At 38.0% G+C, this 21,873-nt stretch overlaps 1 protein-coding gene and 1 long non-coding RNA gene across 3 annotated transcripts; both read left to right on the top strand.

The window, feature by feature from the left end:
* The first annotated feature begins 160 nt into the window (after positions 1 to 160).
* On the top strand, positions 161 to 6,915 carry LOC119146722. Its single transcript, XR_005103816.1, has 2 exons — positions 161 to 4,800; positions 6,501 to 6,915. It is a non-coding gene; the product is annotated as an uncharacterized LOC119146722 (long non-coding RNA).
* A 4,258-nt stretch (positions 6,916 to 11,173) lies between these two features.
* On the top strand, positions 11,174 to 19,822 carry TMEM128 (transmembrane protein 128). Of its 2 annotated transcripts, XR_005103815.1 has the most exons (6): positions 11,174 to 12,014; positions 12,973 to 13,114; positions 15,070 to 15,231; positions 16,408 to 16,516; positions 16,952 to 17,233; positions 18,102 to 19,822. XR_005103815.1 is itself a non-coding variant. In XM_037384831.1 (5 exons), the coding sequence occupies exons 1-4, from the start codon at positions 11,594 to 11,596 to the stop codon at positions 16,505 to 16,507; spliced, it is 825 nt and encodes a 274-aa protein (XP_037240728.1). In that variant the 5' UTR covers positions 11,394 to 11,593; the 3' UTR covers positions 16,508 to 16,516; positions 18,102 to 19,822. The 2 variants fall into 2 exon arrangements, 1 of the variants encoding a protein (XP_037240728.1); XM_037384831.1 differs by lacking the exon at positions 16,952 to 17,233 and having other exon boundaries at positions 11,394 to 12,014.
* Positions 19,823 to 21,873: the final 2,051 nt, after the last annotated feature.

Genomic DNA, 21,873 nt, shown 5'->3' with positions numbered 1-21,873 from the left:
TAATTTATGAAAATGGCTTTGGAGATAAATAGAATAAAATTTATTTACAGACATGGGGAACCTTTGACAAGTTGTTTGAACACATTTTAAAAGCTTCAATTTCTTTTTTGTTTGTTTTGGATTTAGGAAAGGACATAAAAGAAATTAATACAGCGCAGTTAATCTTTAACTGAATTTATTTTACAATGAACATTGTTACATTAAGATTCTAAAGTTTTGTTACAGTAATTGTTAGAGGATTTAATTTTTCTTTTGTTTAGAATTAATTCTAAATTCTCCTATTCTCTTCCATTTTTCATCTTCCCTTGTTGTTGACTATAGCATGTGTTTGACACATGTATAGAAACACTTACTGAACTTCTGCTCATGATACCCCAAGTTACAGATGCAGTCAGCAGCTGCTGCAGTTGTGGCAGCTAATTCTGTGCCATGCCTCCATCCTCTTCTTCCTACCCTCAGACTAAGGTCTAACCTCTTTCTATCCTACGCATCAAAATGCCAATCCCATGTCCACAAGTCAGGATTGTCTTCCAGCTCTCTGCCTCTGCTCTTGTCAGCCAGCTGGTTCCAGCTGCCTTGTAGGTGCATACCTGGTAGCTCAGGTCGCTTTCTGAGCTGGGCAGCAGAAGCTCGCTCTGGCTGCACTACTGGCCGTGCTGTTGTCGGCAGCCTGCATTACTCACATGTTTCTTCAACAAAGGCCTACTATTTTCTTGATGTGCTTATGAACTCCTCCACTGCATTTCCTCTTTCAAACTGGTCAGGGCAATATGGCTTGTTTATGCTATGCATTTAAAAATAAATATTCCCTGCAAATTCTTACTTCGGAGTATTGCAAGTTATCTTCTACAGCTTGGGAGAATGTCGGTTTCTGCTCATGAAAAGCACCGGCATTTTCTAATCTACAGACAAAAGAAGCTGATCAGTATTAGGTGGAAACGAGTCTACAAGAACCTCTGAAGCTGTGCAACAGTTGTTTTTCTTCAGTCTAACAGATAACCAGATACTTAACTTGGGTCCTGTCATTGCAGAATTCTGGTGTCTGACACTCGGGGTTTACTTCAGTGATTACTGAATGAAGCGAAGCAGCAGACTAAATGTCCAGAAACACCATGCATCAGTTTAAAGCTGAAAATAAGGAATATCAAATCAAGAATATGCAGATGAGTTATCTGAGTAGGATTTATTTGACCTTACCATTCTTTCCTGCAGTAACTGTTGTGATTCTTAATGGTTCAAACACCTGACTTCCCCTGTGCATTGCCACAGCTGAGCTAGTAGTGCCTATGTGGGGTATTAAATACGACTTTTGCATCTTACTTTTCCCCTTTCTGTGTAAAGGACAAGGTAACACCACCTGCCATTCAGTTGTTTCCTAATTATTTGGTCGACATGGATCAAATTAACACCTCTTTATTGATGGTCACTAGTGGGAGTCTATTATGAATAAGTCCTGTTACAACTACAGTATTACCTCATTATACACCATTAAAGTAGTATTACCTTTTCCTAGTCTGTTGGCAGAAGGAAGGGGCAGGGGGAGCAGTATGTTTTGTAGGTATATTTTTCTTTCTGAATGTTCCTAAAAGTACTGTAGTATGTAGGTGAGTCTATGCTTCTAACTATAGATGACTTCTAAGTGCTATTGAAGTCAATGCATAGTCTGCATTTTTCACATGCAGCTCTCCAGTCAAAAAAACCCACAACTAACCTCTGTGGTTTTTCATTAGACAATTAACAGATTGCTCAGAGGACTGGAACTGGCTTTTCCACTTGGAACTGATTTGAGCTTTAATTTATTGCTTGCAACTAATGACATCTTGATCAGACTGAAGTTACCCCATTCTTTAAAACTACCAGTTTAGTGGTAATTGTATCAGAGGGAGGCATAATCCCTTGGAGACCATTCAGACTATTTCAAGACAGAAGAACAGTAAAACTATCTAATTTATATTTGGCGATTAATCAGCATTTTTACCAGTATTTTTTTAAATCCCATGGATCTGTTGCACCTGGATCAAGTTATGTACTTTTGATGCTCTTTTTTTTTTTTTTTTTTTAAGTGGGAGGGAGTACAACCTTCCAGTTTAACCAAATGCAAGAGGGCAACAGTATTAAATTACTGAGCTGCACTCAGAGAGCATGTAATGTTTACAAATTATTATTCCAGACAGTGTAAGACAACAGCAAGGCACAATCCACAGTGGTAATGTGGAAATTTGCCAAGCATCTGCTTGCAGTTTAATTAATATATTCATTAAGCATTATTATGTGATTCTGGCTTCTAGGTCAGTTGATTAATTTGATTGAACAGTTCTTAAGTCCTCATTTGAGTGACTGGGGTCTGTCACCTTCAAGAACAAATACCAGGACTAACATCCACCTATGCATGCATGTATTTGAAGAAGGAAGACCAATTGCTGTGGTTCTGGTTGTTCTGCGTACGCTGATCATACAACTGCCATCCCTCCCTTTTGGTCTATCTCTCATCATCAAAATCGACTACTGCAAGCAGTTGCCATTGATGCCATGTTTGATGCCCATGGAAATTTAGCTGACGTGATCCACAACTGATGTTTTAAATACATTTGACAAGAGGCATACAGTGAACCAGAAAGTTCATCATCTTTGATCTAGGCTCTCAGCAACAAAGTCAATTAGGGTTATGTGTGGCCAGGAAAGTTGCGGGTGCCTTCATCCAGCACACTACTGACCTCCTGCTAAAAAACATATATAGTACAGAATATTTAAAATAATGTCATGACAGTACTAAATAGCCCTTTATTTCATCCTTTTATCTGACAGAACAGCTATGGTATTGGAGTTTCTTTCAACAGCATGCCAGTTGTACTGGGTCTATGTTGCCATAGAGGACTTCCTTCTACTGAACCACTGTGTTCACTTCTTGTAGCATTTGGTCATGAAGCCATCAAAATCACGCCAGAGTAGTGACTTCAGTTGTGTACACGGGGAGATCCTGCAAAATCTAGTGTACATTGCAGTCATATCACTAAAAAAAATTCCACACCCAAACACAAATCCAATGGCAAACCAGAGACCACTGAACTGTTGCAGACCCTCAAAACCAAAATTACTTTTTTACAGTATGTCCGTTCTTTAGTATCTTTCTAATTCTAACAGATCTTTTGGTATGTGAATTGCTGTGCAGTTCAGATAATATCAGTATTACGCAGGTCATTAAAATTAAGACTTAGGTGTTAAGTGTTTGAACATTAAACAAACACAAAACCCGATGACCTGCAGCACCTTTTCAAGTTCTTTAGACCAGGTATTTTTAAAGCAGCAGCAGGATCTTTCCCACTGTTTATTTTTTCCCCTGTGCTTTCAGGTCAAAGGGGCATTGCTTAAAGTTGATTCTGCAGTGTGGCAGAATCATGCAGCTGATGGACATACTCTTTTTGTTGTGTTTTTCTCACTTACAATCAACCAACAATAATATTCAGAAAGGGACTGTATTATCTTGCAGCTGCCTCTCTAGATTCTGCAGAAAAAAGAGGGAGCTTTTCCAAACTTTTGAAAAAGCAGAAAAGCTGCTGTAAAACATCTAACTTAAAAAAAAGGAGATAAGTATGAATTCTGTTTTGCGCATTTCCTAGTCTAGCTGTATAAATTCATACCATTAAAGCTAGTATTTTAATATAGTTTGTACAGCTAGATCTCAATAAATGAGAATGTAAATAGTTTTGATTTTACTAGCAAGAGCTGGGTATTTAAGTGTTACAGTATGAAAAAAAGTCATTAAATATTTACTTTCTAACTACATATTTTGCACTTGTATTCCAAATTGACATATGACAACAGGTAAAATTAACATTAACAATTTAGTTTTCCAGTATTCACTCAGTACTATAACCACAGGAAATTTCTTTATTGTAACATGGGTCTGGGTACTGAAAAATTAGTGCAAGAGAATGCTTGTATAAAGCTTCACTTAGCATTTAATACAACTTGGCATAATCAGGTGGGATTTTTTTTTTTTACTTCTTTTGCCACAAATTATATGTTTAGCAGTCATTAGTAATGTCAACAGTCACAATAAATTGGAGAAACCAATAGTAAGATAGCATTACAAAATGTTCAGAATGTTTGTTTTATCGATTTTTCTAAACAGCATAACATATTTCCATAATAAAATATGCTTTGTTGTTAAAAATTTCCTTTCTAAAATAGTCTCTTGGAAATTGTGTGTCTTGGTGGCAGGGCAGGGAAGGAAGAAGTATGCAAATTAGAAAATTGTTTAAAGCTAGTGGCTTTCTTTAAGTATAGCATAAGCATTTAAGCAGGGAGTTTAATCACTGAAAGAAAAGAGCTTCAAAGTACAGATACTTAATTGTTATGCTCAGCCTTCCACCGTACTGGTGCATTAGAGTAGCTCATTCTTCTTTCTCCCAGTGAAAACCAATCCTCCCACCTGGTGCTATAATCTGATTGCATCAGTACAATGTAGTTGGACCCCAACATGAGTAGCAGCTTATAGCTGATGACCACAGGATACAGACACCCAATACATGATTTCATTCGGAAACTTTTAAAGCTGTAACGCTCACCCTTATTAAGGAAATAAGAGAGCAAATATTAAACTTGTTGTGTGAGATGAGCAAAAAAAGGCATATTGTTCTGTACATTGAGCTGTATTCACAGGTTACAAGATATCTTAATCAATATATTCAACATTTACTCCTTTCTTCTCCCAATTTAGCCTTTAAGAAAAACCAAGAATAAATCCTCTAAGTTCTTTTCTGCTCCACCAGCCAAGAAAAGCAGCATATTCTGTTTCCCGTGAGTACTTTTACAGGAAGTGTTACTTTATATTGAATTCTACATTTCACTTGGACTAGAGGAAGTTTTAGTAGTAACCTTTTTTTGCACTTGTTAAGACACAATTCCTTTTGCACCCAAATCCTCATGCTTTTACAGTCACACACGGTAAGGGCTGAAAAACCTTCAAGCTTTTTGCTTAGATTGGACTTTTTTTCTGTAAGATTGCAGACCGCAAAGCTTAGTCCTTTCTCAAAGATACCACCTTATTTTTTATTTAGCCTTCCTTTTAAAATTTATTCTAGAAGATTTAGAATTGTCCAATCTTTCAAACAGACTGCAGGTTTTGCCCTTCACTTCAGATCTTTTGTACCAAACTGCCCTTCCTACTTAACTCTGTATATGAGTTACAGCAGAAGGAAAATAACTGACATCCTACAGAAACAGTTTTATAGTTCCCGAAATTACTTGAAAATGGGTATGCCTACCCATTATATTATTTTCAAACTAAATTAGTATTAAAATCCTAATTGAGACCTGATTACAGTCAAGCTAAATTCCTACATATATTTGCTTATTAGAAAAAATGCGCTTTTAAACATACTGAGATCTTCCTCTTACACAGCACGAAACCCACCTGAAAATCTTCAAGACGCTACATCTCACTTAGGTGACAAACTGAATGAAAAGTAACACCAGAATTCTGCCTGCATTACAGACAGATGGCTCAAAGCATGGGATTTTTACTCCTTCATTCCTTGCAGGAGCCATATAATGAACTCTCATGATACAGCCATTAATGTATAAATACAAAGCACAAAGTGCACCCTTATACATTTGATTTTCTGCCCTTCTGCTGGCCTTTGACTCTTGATAAGGAATTCCAGGAGGAATGCACAGCTATTGATACTGTATAGTATCCATATGTGATAAAGTCTAATGTTTTTCACGGGTGAGACAGAACCAGAATTTTCTCCTAAATTTTCTTTCTTACCATTAAAGCAAGTGCTTCATCTATAAGCCAGCACTGTTGGTACTCTTGTGCCTAGATTTCTGCCTTGGACTTCAAAATCCATTGCTAGTATAAAAGCTTTTACTAAATTGTACAGACATCTCTTCCACTAAGAGCATTTTATTGATTTTTTTTTCCATCTATCCATTCTACCATTTACTGTAAGGCATTTTAGGGACTGTTTGTTCCTACAATTTCCTTGTCTCACACCATGAAATATTTTTCCTTTTCCCTTCTTGCTGCCACCATTCTGTCTCACCTGTTCCACCTTTGAAAGTTCAGCTTTTTGGGGTGAACTTTCAGAACTTCAGCAGTTTCAGAGGTTAGCATTGGGAAACTTTTCTAGGAGAAGAAAAAATTGGAACTCAGTCTAGGCTCTTAAAGACCTGTTTGTGTTAAGCAGATAAGCCAACACAATAACAGGAGTTGTACAACTGTCCTCCAGCTAAAATTTCAAATTGAGGTATTGCTGAATTTTAGTCTTCATACCAGCAAACATCTTTCTCTCTTCCCTTCTCTCTCTGACAGTAATGCACTGTGTTCCCTGTAACTCTGTTGTCCAATTACAATGCCAGATCAAAATATATGAAAAATTGACCTTACAGGATATGCAAGTGGTAATGGACTGTGAAGGATAATGGTAAAGAAAAACAGCTTATAAACCTGAATGAAATGTGTAAGAGCTTTGTTTCATGTTTATTTTTTTTAGGACTGCACAGAAAAATAGTCCAGGCAAACAGCATGAGCTGAATTCCACACTACATAAATCAGTGAGATGTTGCTATGCTGAAGACATTGCGAAGATTATCTGTGCTTTCCAATCTTGTTAACAGTGAGGTCCACGTGCCCAAGAAGCTTTGTCCCTGCTTCAGTACAGCAGCCAAATCACAGGCAGTGACCCATCTCCAGACCAGACCATCTCCAAAACAATAGATAATATGCTACCACAGCCTAAAAAAAAAAATGCTAACCTCTATCAACACAGAAATAAAGTGTCATGCCTAAAGAGAGCACTATTCCTGTAGAGCAAACCTTTGATGAATAATAAACTTGAATGCCCATTCACACAATTCATACTTTCCTGTGTGAATTAGATCTGCGATCTATGTTATTAAAAAAAAAAACACCACCCCAAACAAACCACCCAAACTTTAGAACGTTCATAAACAACCTAAAAGTGAAATTCTTATTGTTACAGATGTATGGTTGCACAGACTTTTCTTCAGTGAGGAAATCAGTTTCAGTCAATTCCCAAGTGTTGCCTTTCCTACCCTCCCACATCTGGCCATTTGTTTTTGCCTCTCTGCCACCCCCTGCATTTTTGCAGGCTTTTAAAACCAGATCAAATCCTCAAACTGAGAGGTATTATATACCACTACTGGGAACTGAGTAGTCAAGAACAATTACAGCCGAGGTATTGATGCCAAATGCTTTGTATCATTAAACTGTAGTCTTAGGAAAACATTTTGAGAGCCATTGTACTCCCTTAGAAAGTACGCATAGTTAAGTGAAACTAAATGATTCATGAGAGAGGGAAGGAAGATTTACTTGGCAACTTCTAGGAGAATAGTTTATCCAGATTTACTTCATGGGTTTTGTTTACACATTTGAAGATCCAATCTGGAATGAAAAGTCTTCTCATTTTATATTCTTAATGCCAATTATAACAAAAGGCAACAGTCAAACATTGAAGGTACCTAAAGTTTTTAATCAAGACAATTGACAGTGTTTAAATGGTCTCCCATCAAACAGATACTTCAGATTAAAGTAATGTTCTGGAACAGCTACCTTTTTGTAACTTGCACACAACTTTCAAGGTGAAGAACAGCATACATAGAAAAATCAGATGACATTAGGTGGTGTGTTCTTTTTCTGTTCTCTTAGATGCCCTCTTCACCTTTTTAACTGTCTTTATCTTTTCTGCTTTCTTTTCCTTCATGAAGTTCAAATGCTTGCATGCTTATATATAGTGCATTGTTGGTATCAAACACACTATTATATATATTGTTTCCTTCCTAAAGGAAAGAAAGTCAATTCAGGGCTGCACTGTAATTTAATACTCGCATGAGAATTCAACATAAGCTCAATAGTTTGTATATGTACTACATTCAGAGTTGATTCAGTTTTAACCTTCAGTTGTTTCTCAGATCTGCACTACATTATTTACACCAAGCGCTTTTAAGTCCTTTGCTGATTTTTTTCCATTGTACTGAATTTAAAATAAAAGAATGCCAAATGAAAGCAAGAGAACTGTAGTACTATTTTAAGGCCTTTTTTCTTACCTAGATGAGTTAGACGATGCATTTACTTTTTTACTGAGTGTGAGAGAGAATATGCAATGCTTTACTCCAAGAACAACATCCAGAAAGGATTAAGAATCTCAACCTATTCAATACTTTTACTCATGATAGTGCAAGATAAGCAGCAAATTTCTACTCATTTTATTATTGCTTAGTCCATTAACAGAAAGTACAGAACATACTGCACAATCATTCCTCAAAACGAAGAATATGCCTGCACTGCATCCAACCTACTTCAGCCAAAAATGAACAAAGGGAGAGAGAATCCAGCCCTACTTAGATAAGAAGTGAAGAAAACGCCACTCAGGTCTTTTGTGAACAGATAACATTTGGGCTAATTTAGCTATTGACTTCTGCAACAGGGAAAAAATTACAAATATTTGCTAGAATAGTAGAAAACTAATTTGACTTTCTAGAAGTGAGAATTTAACTGGGAAGTCTAAATCCAAAATTTATATGTATCCAGTCAAGCAACATAAAAAGCTTCCACTTTTGTGTGTCGTTAAGAGTTACCTGTAAATCAACATAAAAGCAACAAATCAGTAAATATCAAATACTCAGCAAGCAACAAAAAAATTAATTTCAAAATAACCAACTAGCTTGCAAAATTCAGCTTTCACTTATAACTGCAAAACCTGAATATTTAAAAACTTTCAAATAACTTACAAAGCATTATTTTCTATTTAAAAGAAGTCAGTTTCTCAAAATGTGGGAAGAAATCACATTATGCGAGAGACCAGGAATACAGCTGAAAAAAATGCTGCAAACTCTACCCTTTGTACATTTCCTTCACAGAATCTTCAAATTCACAAATTCCTTTCACAGACTATTAACTAAATTTATCAGATCAAGCATCACATTTTAAAATACTTCCAAGCATTTCTGCAGGGATTCTTAAACTTTAACTTGCAAGAATTAATTATCCGTAACAGGCCCATTCTTTAGATGCTTTGTTAATTATGTTGTTCATTTTGTAACAGTTTCAGTTCAGTTCCTGATTGCTATCTATTCTTTAACAGATTAATAATTTCTGAATCAGAGAAGCTCTGTGAAAAGATCACAGAAAACATCTCTGCTCTGCAAACATGGAACATGAGCAGTCTCTGTTAAGGTCAATAGTGAGTCAGTGAAGGGAAGCTCTTATTTCAGCTCTTTGCACAATACCTACTCTGTAGGTAAACAGGAGCCTTCAGTTTAACAACACTTAACAGATCTTAACCTTTTCAAGCATACGTATTTATTGAATTGCTACATCTAAATCAAAGATATTTCCTATGAATAGCTTTTGCAAAGAAAGTACATGAAGATTTCCTTTCTTTCTTATTTGAATCAGTAGCAAGAAAGTGAAGGCTGAGGTAATCGTTTCACTCAAAGGAAATAAAACAAAGAAACCTCTATTTCTTTGCTAAGAAAGCAGAGCTCAAAGGCTCCCAGGAACTGTTAACTTCAAAATAATCATCCAAACTAAATAAAAAATAATTACTGTAGTCACTACAGACTATGATGTGGTTGGCCCTTATATGAAGCCATGTTCTAATTACAAGCTGAGAAAACAATTTCTACTCACAATGACATGTCTCATATGAAATTCAGGTGTAAATGAAGGCCTGGCTTTCTGCAGAGAAAAAAAAAATTGTTCCATTCATGTATCTTTTAGGCTAAATTTACTCAAAACTCAATGTACAGTAATGAAGAACAGCCAGAAGCCTTGCTCCTCTTGTCCCTAGTACATCACTCATCTATAAAGCAGACGATAGGGTATTTAGGAAAATATAATCCTTTTTTTTCCTGATAAATTACTGTTAGCAGCCCCTCTGCTGAAAAGAACATCTCCAGGTAGATTATACAATGCAAGGTATCTACATATCAGGTCATATGACAAGTGGAGAGCCAGTGCTATTTTTCTTCTAACTGCAGAATACACAGATTAAGTCAAATTCTCCATTACTTTAGCACCTACAATTCAAAATGTGAATGTTGGTTCAAAAACTAAATGTAAGAAAAAGTTGTGATAATTAAATCAATTGAAAAACCATAGTCTTATGTACTTCTAGGGTTCATCATTACACTAGTTAAACTGATGTAAGTCTCCCGAGTTAAACCTGCTGTAACACTGTATGAATTAGGCTATATATGTAGAAGATCTATTAGTTTATAACACTTTTCCCAGTTTTTTTTCCACCCATTTCAAAGGGCATTTGATAAGGTCACTAGGTACCCAACGGGTTTAGAACTGCTTAAAAACAGTGCAGGTCAAAGCAAGTTTAGCTTGTACCCTCATTAGTTTCTACCAGCTAGTTTCTACCCTTAGGATGACCTAACATTTTTTAAGGTATACTGATAAGATACATACTTATTTATCCAGAGCCTACAGTCCATTCTTTTTGCTTTTCCTGTATTCTCAACCTGAAACTACAGAGGAAGTATCTGCAAGGCTTTTATGTGATAAATGCCACATAATATGCAAAGAATGCACATGCTAAGTGAAAATTTGACATACTTCTCACACTTGCCATTTTCATGCAAAATAATTTGCCTTCTAAAAGGAAAAATATAATCTGATTATTAAACATTTGGGGTTTGAACTTTATATACAGCTAGAAGGACTATAAATTTTATCTTGGTAAATAAAACCCATATACTGAAATATATTTTTCCTTCAATCTACCTTACAATAATATGACCTTTTATTGACGATTTCTACATTTAATTACACTGTAAAGAAAAGCTATCTGTAACAGGTGCCGTATCGGACTGGGGCTTCCATTCTGTAGTCCGTGGGATTTCTGCCTTTGTAGGAACGTTATGCCACACATGATTTTGTCTAAGAAAGCACAGGATTTTTAAGTACCACACATATAATCTAATTTGCCTAAGAAATCATTACTATTAGGCACAAATTTCAATTTTAAAAAGCATGTTACCTATCCAATGAACATACCCCAAAAGACACGGTACATATATTTATAGTATTCTTAGAATGACCAAACCTAATACTGATCTGTCAACATGATTTAGTAGTTTTGAGTTTGCCCGTAACAAGAAAGAAATAGTAACTGAGTAAGTCCCAAGGTTCTGTTTGCAGAAACATGCTGGTGTGACTTCGTATCTAGTTATGCAGAATTCAGCTACAGAACGGAAACAATCTTTTACCATTTTATTAGTTTATTTAACTTTTACCTACTCTGCATTGTAAATGTGGTTTTTATTCTCAGTTACAAGTGGCACTACCCAGCATTACAGGATTCCAATGGTTCCTGAAAGCTCTCAGAGCTTTGTCTTTGACTGCTGTACCATCTAAACCAGTGCTGTGTCACACCACCTGGGGTTTTCCACACATTTTTCCTCAGGAGCACCTGAGGAACCGGACTGCAAAAAGCGATGCGCAAAGTATTTATATGCACCCAGTTTCCCTCTGTTTTCCTTAGTTATTTTGATAAAACAGTCCTCACTCCGGCAGGTGGATTTACATCACTCCGTTCGCTATTTTCAATGGGGACTAATGCGATTTATGGTACAGTTGATCCGTAATGTGTTAGTGAGCCACTGCCCATCTGCACACATCATACGCTACAGCCACGCTCCATCAGCGCCTAGCGCCGTGCCCCCAGCCCCTCCGACTCGCCTTCCGACCAACCGTGGGCCTGGCAACGCGACGACCCGCTACGGCAGCTCCCGGCGTCCCCGCGGCCACCGCCCGCCAGCCCCCTCTGCCCCTACACACGGGGCCGCCGCCCCTCACGCCAACGGCCGCCGCGGCCGCCACGCTTCCCGCCCCCTGGCGTCACTGCCGGAGCGGCCCAAGATGGAGGTCGGCGCCAGCGGGGACCCTGTCCCGAGGCTCCGGCGCGGTGTGCGGCGAGGGGCAGAGCCCCGCGACCCGCTGCTGCCGCAGCCGCCTCTCGGGGGTGGTGGAGCGGCTGGTGGGTGGTTCCGGGGCTGCGGAGATGCTGCCGGGAGGGGAGCGCAGCGGAGCCGAGCCGAGCCAGGCTGTGCTGGGCGGGCGGCGTGGGGCGGGCGCCCGGGCGGGGAGCGGGGCCGAGCAGCGCCGCCGCGGCGGGAGCGGGGAGGGGGCCGGGCCCTGCGCCCGGTGGGACGAGGGGGCTCCTCTGTAACGGGGCGGTCGCCCCGCCGGCGGGGCACTGCGCGCCTGCAGCAGGTCGCCCTCCCTCAGGTGTGTCTGGTGGGAGCGGCGAGCTGGATGTAAAAAGGGAGACGCGAGTTGTCTGCAAAAAAACTTGCAACCGCGGATTTCTTCATGGGAATGAAGTGCTTAAATACTTCAGACCCAGGCTGTAGTTGATGAGGAAGCCTTTGGGAAATAAAAAAGCCTGTAAAGTCCAGCAGAGCTGTGAGTATGCTCACGCGTCCGTGGGTAATGCATGAGCAGCCGTCGCCACACGTTAACGCTGCTGGAGGCACGCGGGCCGCCAGTAACTTACAGTGATAAAAGTTCAAAATAGGAAGCTTTAACAAAAAAGGCTACAAATAAATTTGTAATTGGAAATTACCAACCTGCCTTTACATATGCCAGATGAATGAAAATGTTTTCATAACACCAGGAGGGTTTTAATCAGTTAAATAACCCTTACAGAATCTAGTCAGCTGTTAATTTCCTAGAAGGGTACACAGACACCGTGTGCGCTGATTGTTACGGCCTTATCGTCTTTAACACAGGGTACCTTGCTTACTCTGTTTTATTTCAGGAAATATTCAGAGTTTTTTAGAATGGTTCCTCTGTAATACAAAGTGTATTGTACCAAGTGTAACAATCTCCAAAGAGAAATTAATTAAAAGGATAAAGCATCATGTTTTACGTAACTATAATTATACTCCATTTAATGACTGGCTTTAGTGTTGTAATTATGTTCTTATTTACAGAAGAGTCTACAGCTGTAGAGAAGAAGAGGAAGCCTCTTACCAGACTCTATATTCATTCCGCATTCTGGATTTTGGCATCAATTGCTGTGACATACTACTTTGATTTTTTTAAAACTATTACAGAAACTTTTCAAGCAAATAGGTAAGGTACCTTTTCTTACAAAGAAAGTTGTGTTTTCATCTTTTCATCTTTCATACAGTTTGTTACATCTGAATACTGTGTTTTAAATCTTGGGTAACAGGGTCTGCAATAGGGATAGAGAGAGCTGGGACTGTTAAGCCTGGTGAAGAGAAGGCTTAGAGGCATCTTAGCAATGCTTGTAAATGTCTCAAGGGAGGGCACATAAAAGACAGACTCTTTTCAGTGGTGCCCAGCAACAGGACCAGACTCAATGGGCACAAACTAGAACACAGGAGGTTCCCTATGAATATCAGAAAACACTTTTTTTACTGTGAGGGTGACTGAGCACTGGCATAGGTTGCCCAGGAAGGTCATGGAGTCTCTCTCCATCCTTGGTGATACTCAACCATGTGGACTCAGTCCGGGGCAAATGGCTCTAAGTGACCCTGCTTGAGTAGGGAGTTGGACCAGATGACCATCTAAGTTGTTACTATTAAACTAATTTTTAAGTAAATACAATGCTTAAAATTTTGCTACAGCATTTTTTCTTTAGGCTCTACTGAGCCATCTGTGTACAAGCAAAATTTGTTCTAATAGCAGGATGTTTTAATACTGTACCTTCAAGTTTATGCTGAAGTATAAGAAATCACTGCCTGTTTTGTTGAAAGTGTTGGGGGGTTGATTTTTAGTCAAAAAAAGCTGAAATGAATCTTTAAGTGTCAAAATCAAGTTAATTTCTCTGGAAGTTCTCTAGACTTCTTTGAGTTAGATCAGCAAAAGATTACTGAAATAATTTCTATGAACTAATTTCTTTTTCTGTTCTTATTATTTTCTATTAAATTATTTTAGATGGGATTGATGGCTGTTAAATATTTTTAGATAGCTTCACCGCAAGTGCTTTTAAAACTCTCTCATTGTCGTTACTGTATCAGTACATGGCAGCTGAACAGGGCCTTGCTGTGTGCTGTGAGGTTCTCTGGAGCTGCTTTTCAAAGGCTGGTCTAGATACACCCTATATCCAGTGGGCTGTAGATACAAACTAGTGACTCCAGGCTGTGACCAAAGTTTTGGGTGGCCCCATCAGCTTCCTGTAGGACCCTGTCTCCCTGCATTGCTTATTTAGGTGGACTATTGCAACTGCGCTCTTAATGTAGATTTCTTAATTGGAGTACTGTGGTACCAAAATAGCATGCGGTATTTGCAGTACCATACCAGAGCAAGTATTATGTTGCCTAAGCAGGAAGATCCTTGATTACCCTTTGTAATTTAGTAATCAAAGTATGGTAATAAGGATTCACTTTCTAAAATTTTTATTTGCTAAATACTCATTCAGATAAGTGTAAGATTTTATTAAATCTTCCTCCCAAGTTATCTTTCCCATCTTACTCTTCAGGTATGTTCTCAAACAGGCTCAAAAGTGCATCTTCCTAAATAATCACATACCCTGTGTTTTCTTGATGTGGAGTTTGAAATCCTGTATTTCTCTATGTTCAGCTGCTATAAAGAAAAATCTTTATGCTTCTTTGTTAAATTTGAGAGCTCATAAACATAAAACCTTATTAAAGCTTTCTGCAACATTTCTGTTGCACAAAAATCAGTAGTGTAATTTATAGTGAGAAGTACAGTTGAAGTGAGCCTATTTTATTTCATTACTGACAAAGTATTTTTGGTGTGGTGGTATAGTAGATCACTGACAAGATCTGTTGCACTGCATTTCCAAAATATTTGAGTGAAAAAGTAAATGACAGGAATGAAGCATTACAAAATTAAACTCAATTAGTTACTTATATCAGCTTTAGAAGTGCAAGAAATGTTTTGTAGAAGTAATTTAAGAAAAAAAAAACTACAGGGACTCTAGGCTAGTCTGTATAATTAACAGATGTTGTCTGTTCTGTTTCTAGACTGGAATGAAGATTAATGTGCAAAATGCAGTGTGACCATGCTTAACGTGCTTTACCATGTTTTCCCCCCCACAGTTGGTGGCTCGCCTCTGGCGGTTGTTTATTGGCTGCATGTTTGTCTGTTGCCTTTTACTGCATACTGTATCTTGAGTGGTATTGTGGAATTGAGGATTATGATGCACAGTACCCAGCACTGATAAATATCACAATAGCTACCTTTATTGCAGCAGCAGTTTGGTAAGTTTGAACACTGTTTACAAATTTCTGCTAAACCTGTACAAGTCTAACTGTGTTAATGGGCTCATTTTATAAAAAGTGTAATTTTTGTAATTTTAAGCATATTGGTGACAATACCAGTTCGGTGTAGCATAATTTCTTCCACTTTAAACATTCATCTACAAAGCGAGAGTTGCAACTGTTGAAACTGTGTATTAAATGTACTTGTAGATGTACTGGTCTTTTCTGTCTTGGAAATTTATGGGAAAACTGAAGTCCTTAATTTTGTTAGTGTAAATTCCCCACCTCTGACAAGTATTTGTGAGGTTTACAAATAAAGGTGTAGTCTCAAGCTGAGAAAAAATGATGCCTGATCAGTTTCTAATACAGAGTTCTTAATTATCAAGCAATCTATAAATAGCAAACATACTGGAATTTATACTTCTAAATATTGTTATATGAACTTTGAGGGTTTATATCTTGTCAGAGAACAGTACTTTTAGTAAGGGCTACTTTATGAGATTATAGGAGTCAGAATTGAGCAAATGTGCATGCAAATGAAAAAACGATATACATGTGTGCCTGTATATTTGTTTGCTCTCTGCATGAAAGCTGGTTCTCTCTTGTTTAGGTCATGTATCTGAATAACATCAGTCAGTATTTATTGCAATACTGGGAAGAAAGGAAGGCTAAAGAAGATAAAGGTTCACTGTAGTTTAGTATTAGTCAAATGTATAATCCTTTTAATTCAGTTGTTAAATAAGTTGATTTTCCCCCTTTCTCTTCAGTTAACTCAAATCTGCTTGACTGCAAGTACAAATTAAGGCTTTTCTCAGGTGCCCTGTGTGGCCATGGGAAAATCAAGAGTAGTTTCTTTTCAGGTGCTTCATACACAGAGATTCTGAAAGTAAAAGCTATCTTTACTCTTGATGAGACTGATTGGACTTTCTCAGTGTAAAAATCTGCAGCAGCTACTGAAGTTCTAGGATGAGTTGTCAGTAAATAGTAATCTAAACTACTAATTTAGTAAGTACGTGTTGGGGTATTTTTGTTTTGTTTCCATGAATAGACAAGTATTTTTCCAGGTTGAGTCATTTAAATCTAATTTCCTCTTATGCCATGTTGTTTTTTTGTGTACCTGGTATTTCCATAATCTGACAGTTGAATTTACCAAAAAAATCCTGCTTTTATTCCCAGTTTCAACATTGCCTTGTGGCCCGTCTGGTCATTTATGACACCTTTGTTGCTCTTCATTCAGTTCATGGGTTTTGTGATGCTTGTGTCACTCCTGGGATAAGTCCTTCAGGTAAAGAATTGTTTAAGCACACAGAAATATTTGTCTTGTTGTATGAACTGCTTTGTTAGACATTTAAGGATTGTAAGACCATTTAAGGATTCCTTCTCTATTTTGTGTACACTTTTAGAATAGTGACATTTTGTGGTATATAGGGTAACTGGAGAACATGCAAGTATCCTAAGGGGAAGAATATCCTTTTTTTCTCCTCTAAGATTCTGTTCTGGATGGTGAGAAGAAGCGATTAGTGAGAATGGATAGGTTTAGGGCGTATAGGCCCAATATCTGCAGCTTTTACCCAGACTGGGAAAACTTCTTAGCAAAGTTGCTTACCTGATAGCAAAGGGGAGAAGCTATTAACATCCATATGCAACTGTCCCCTCTCTCTCTTTCTTTCCTTTTTTTTTTTTTTAAGATTCAGTGTCTTTGTCTTATCTTTGTCTTTAGGTATGCTGTTTTCATTTTCTGTGATGAACAGTCCAGATGAACCTGCTATATGGAAAACTACCAGATAACAGTTGCTCTTTGTTCTTCCGAAAAAACCCCAACCTTTCAAAGGCAAAACTGGATATTTTTTTGACTTGAAAAAAATCATTCTCAATAACTGTCGTGTTGAAAATGGGTTCTCATATCTTCTGTTAGGATGTACTATTCAAATGTGAATATTTCACAAATCCTGTGAAACTGAAAAAGCTTAAGGAAGACAACAAAGACAGCTCAGTAAATAGGGTAAGGGATGGTCCCCCTGTATCACAGGTATTTACGTCGTCCACTGAAGTGATTCATTCAGCAGGTCTTGTTTGCTGTAATTCTCAAGGAAATGTGAGGAAGTCTGGTTTTGCTTGCCATCACAAATCCTTTCCAGTGAGGAATTCCCTCAGCACTTTTATGAGTGCAGCAATAAGAATGAGGCAGTGCTGGATTTTGAGTGTAGGCTCTTGTAGTGCCAGAGTTGTGGGCAAAAAATATTTAATGGCTGGGACAGTGAAACACTGAATTTCTTTGCATAAAGAAGCTGAAACTAGTGTTGCATTACCCTTCCCTATTTTCTAGATATCAAGAAAGCTGATTTTTTAAGGAGGTAATTAACTAGGTCATACTCTGACAACACCTATAGACTTCTGAAAAATACAGTACTTAATTCAGAACCTCTTTACTGTAGTTTGGAAGCTTCAGTCACACTTGTTAATGCAAACTTCTTTAAATCATGTTTGTGTGTTCTGTCTGAGCACTGGAAGGATGTGGAGAAAGGACACATTTAATTCCGTTAGAGCCGATCGTATTAACAGACTAGAACAATGACTGCATTAATTTGTACTTAGAAAATAAGAAGTACTAGTGAATTAAAGATGGAACAGCTGAACCTTATGAAAACATTCTGGTTTTCTATTTAAACAGCCAAGTAAATGCTGTTATACAGAATTTATTGATTCTGTATTAGACCAAATAATTGCTGGCCTAATAATTAGAGCCAAATTATTACTTGGTGGTGCAAAATCATTAACTAATCAATATCAAATTAGTACAATACATAGCTTGTGCAGTATATATGACCTCACAGCTTTTTTGTTAAAGTTGGATTTGTTTTTTCTTTCAGCTTCATGTGAAGGACTCAAGTAACTGTTATCCTGCAAAGTGGACATCACTTTGGTTACATTCCAGTACTTTTATTATTTCTAATACTGCTCCGATACTGTTTGCTCTGATACATAATTCTTAGACTACCCGATTTATAAATCAGATGGACATAACCATAGGTCAGCCAGTGGCAGGGAAAAAGCAACCGATGGGTAAAAAATTGAATGATAGGTTTTTCGTTTCTAGTAACGTAACGCATTTCATTGCTGCTTTGTAAAGCTTATATTTTAGTGTTAAGCAGATGGGTAATAAGTCATAGAATCATAGAATAGTTCAGGTTGGAAGGGACCTTTAAAGGTCATCTCTGGGGTCTCTGAGGTCACCTAGTTCAACTTCCTGCTCAAAGCATGTTGTTTGGTTTGAAAGTAATTGATACTTAATTCAAGTGTTGTGGGGTTTTAACACTATTCTTTCAAATTGAATTGACAGCTAAAAAAAATATTGTTAGCTGGAGTCTGTGTTTGTACTTGTGAACTTGCTCATAGATGACACAGGACACACTTCTTGAGCTATTAAATTTCTAATGTTACATGTGTTATTACATAGGAAATACTTTTATTACCTAATGTCTTGACTTTGTATCTGCTAGTGTTTGAAAAAAGGTATGGATGGGGTAAGGGCCTAGAAAGCTGGCTGACATATGGCAGTGCTATCAAATAGGTTTTGCTTGTGCTAAAACAGTTTGTCCACAGCAAAAGATGGATGATCAAGCTGTGATTAACCAGCAATATAATGAACAATGTTAACACTACACAAGAAATTAAGAGCACAAAGTAAATTCTTTTGATGTATGCACTATTTTTCAGTATCCAGGATGTTTTTCTTCTGTAAATTAACTTTTCATTCTCAGCAGTGCCTGTTAGTGAAGTTGCCATTTTTCTTCCTCAGCAATAAAGAGGCAGATATAGTCATACACAGTTGGGAAAATAAAGTAACGTTGTCTGTCTGTTCACCTTGGCTGAGACACTTAAGTATCTGGAAATGGACACCAGTCAGTTGCTGGACCATTTTATATAGATCCTTGTGTTAAATACTTCCACACCTTTTGGAAGACAGGAGAATGTAGAAGCTGGGTATTGAAACTTGCTAAAATTTCCTTCTTGTGACTGTTCCTTGAAGTCTGCAGTGTTAGAGGAGACTGTTCTTCATTCTGACTTTCAAATTCACACCATTGCGAATACAAAATACATGAAATGTTTAGTAATGAAAAAGACGCATGTTGTCTTTAGCTGCCACCATTTCATTAAGGAAGAAAGTTGCTGTCAGCATGCAAGACAAAGGATCAGTCAAACAAAAATACATTTAGCACTACTGTTAAGTAGCTTGTAAGAGTAAGTTAACAGCTTGATTTGTTTAAATGTAATACTTAGTTTTCCAAAAAGAGTTGTACTTCACATCTTAAAGGGCAAGTTGCTTATCTTCAGGTCTTCATCTTTTACACATTTTTTTAACAATTTTACACCTGCATACACAGGTACATTTGAGTAACTTTTGTTTATTATGATATTTAAAATGCAGTGTTGCTCAGGGATCGCAATTATCACTGTATTTGTTAACTATATAAATGCTTGAGGTGTTTTAAGTTGCCTTGTAGTCTGGAATTAAAATTACTGTTTGCTACATGGTTTTTCAGATTTATTCTTCTGGACATCTTAATAAACTTTGTATAAAAGTGATAAATTATTGTGCAGTACTTAATTGTTTAACTAATTCCACTGTTCTTGGGAACTGCCAGCCCATCATTTTGCCTACAAAATAGATCTTAATGGGAATTTTAAATACCGTACTTGACTTGGAGTTCTTTTTCTTTCATGACCTTTCAGCTGGGTTTATTGAAGGTGTAACACCATTCTGTTCACCTTTGGAAGAGCTCTTTGCTCTCTGACTACTTTGCTGTCGTCTTCTCAAAGTTCCAGGTAGACAGACTCATTGTACGGAACTCCTGCAAAGTCTTTCAGTAACAATTATGACTACCCAGTGCAGTACTCATTCACTTATATGCTCAAAGTAGTGGTGAATCTGGTAAGAATTTTGAACAGTGTTTGCTGTAATTAGCAACTTGACAAAATGCTGCTGCCACTTCCAGTTCTGCGAACTTGCTTTTGTTTTCCTTACCACCAAATAAAGAACTTAGGGCAAGAGAGCAGAAAGAGGTATCTTAATAGTTCTGTGAAAACAATTATTAGGGAGTCAAAACCCCCACCTCTACCAAAGCTGGAATGTATTAGCTGGCTACAGACCACCACAGGCATTTTCTGTATCCATTTACGCTAATTTCATTTGAGGATGAGAGTGTGTACTAGCACTAAAGAGCTTTTCTTTGCAGGCAACAAGGGATGCTCTAGAATAGTCTTGAAATAAAATAGGCCGGACAGTGAAGATTATTTATCACAGTGACTCATAGAAGCCCTGTACAACGAAAGCGTCTTCCTTAGTTTACACGTTACATAAGATAAAAGTAGCATTTGGCATTTCCGTAAGCTTCTCGTAATGATGGGTGTAGCTCTGAGCCAGAGGTGGTCGGAGCCTCAGCTGTTTGACTAGTTATGCATTTTGTTTATACTGATGCTATAGGCCAGATGGAAACGGCTAGCTTTCAGCTAAGTGCATTTTTCAAAATCGTAGATGACTTAAAAAACCCGTTTTCTGAGAACAGACCAATAAAGTATATGAGCTACTACTTCCTTATGCTTACCTAAATAGGTGATTGTCCAGAATTCACTCATTCTACCCTTCTGCCAATTTGTTTTCCTGCCCTGTTCTTTGAGCAATGTGAATCTCAGAAATTTACATGTAGTTCAGGAATGTCCTTTTTTGTTTAAGAAAAAAGGTGTATTTAATAATTTCTGGCTTCAGAAGTGAAAAAGCTTAAAATTTCTCCAAGTTGTGATAGTGGAAGTATAGTAAAAGAGATGCTGTCTTTTCATTTACTCCCATTTTTTTCATGTAGCTGACCTAGTGGCTTAATTTCATGTGAGACATAGGTCACTTACTGTAAAAAACAATGCTTTGGATATTCGATCTTCAAACAGATACAGGGTGAAAATGTAAGACCTGCCTGACCAGAACAAGGACCAGTCTATCTTGCTATTTGCCCTCCAAGCTATGGCTAGGTACCCGAAGAGCTAGAATTAAGAGAATTCATATTGTATGCAAACAAAATACCGTTTAAAATACAGTGTTTTACACTGGGTGAAATTCCTCTCAAGCCCTATAGGCAACCAACTGGTGCTCCAAATTTAGATGTCTGCATACCTTAGTATTTTACGGCCATAGGTCACAGTTACAACTAAGCAGTTTAAATAAAAAAAGTTCAATACTTAAAATGTGTATAAAGATTGGGAAAATGAATAAATAAGAATGGGACTGAATCCTGCAGGAGTCTTTGCTGCTTTGAGCTCGGTAGTTGCTATGCCAGCTAGCAACCACTGTCAAACTGTGTTGGCAGCATGGGACTTACTGAAAAAATAAGGTGCATCGGCGCCTTTGAAAGGTCTAAAGAATTCCGGAGAACCGAGGTTATTCACTACCAATGGGAAGTGCCAGTTGCCAAAAAGGAGGAGGACATCGGGGCCCGGAGCATGGTAGCGTGGCGGGTGACCCGCGGCCGCCCCGGTACGACGGGGCCGCCCCCCGCGGCCGCTCCCGCTCCGGGCTGCGGGGCAGGCTGCTGCCGCCCGCCCCTGCTCTCTGAGCATCAACTCGGCTTTCCAGCCAGCCGCTAACGGCCG

Source organism: Falco rusticolus, chromosome 1, assembly GCF_015220075.1.
Source record: "Falco rusticolus isolate bFalRus1 chromosome 1, bFalRus1.pri, whole genome shotgun sequence".
Classification (NCBI taxonomy): Eukaryota; Metazoa; Chordata; class Aves; order Falconiformes; family Falconidae; genus Falco; species Falco rusticolus.
The sequence above is the reverse complement of the archived record's forward strand: the minus strand, read 5'-3'. Positions and strand labels throughout refer to the sequence as shown.

Coding starts and splice junctions, on each gene's coding strand:
- TMEM128 (XM_037384831.1), top strand. CDS start 11,594: ATGCGATTTATGGTACAGTTGATCCGTAATGTGTTAGTGAGCCACTGC. Junction 13,115..15,069: donor GAAACTTTTCAAGCAAATAG/GTAAGGTACCTT, acceptor TCCCCCCCACAG/TTGGTGGCTCGCCTCTGGCG. Junction 15,232..16,407: donor TTTATTGCAGCAGCAGTTTG/GTAAGTTTGAAC, acceptor TTTTATTCCCAG/TTTCAACATTGCCTTGTGGC.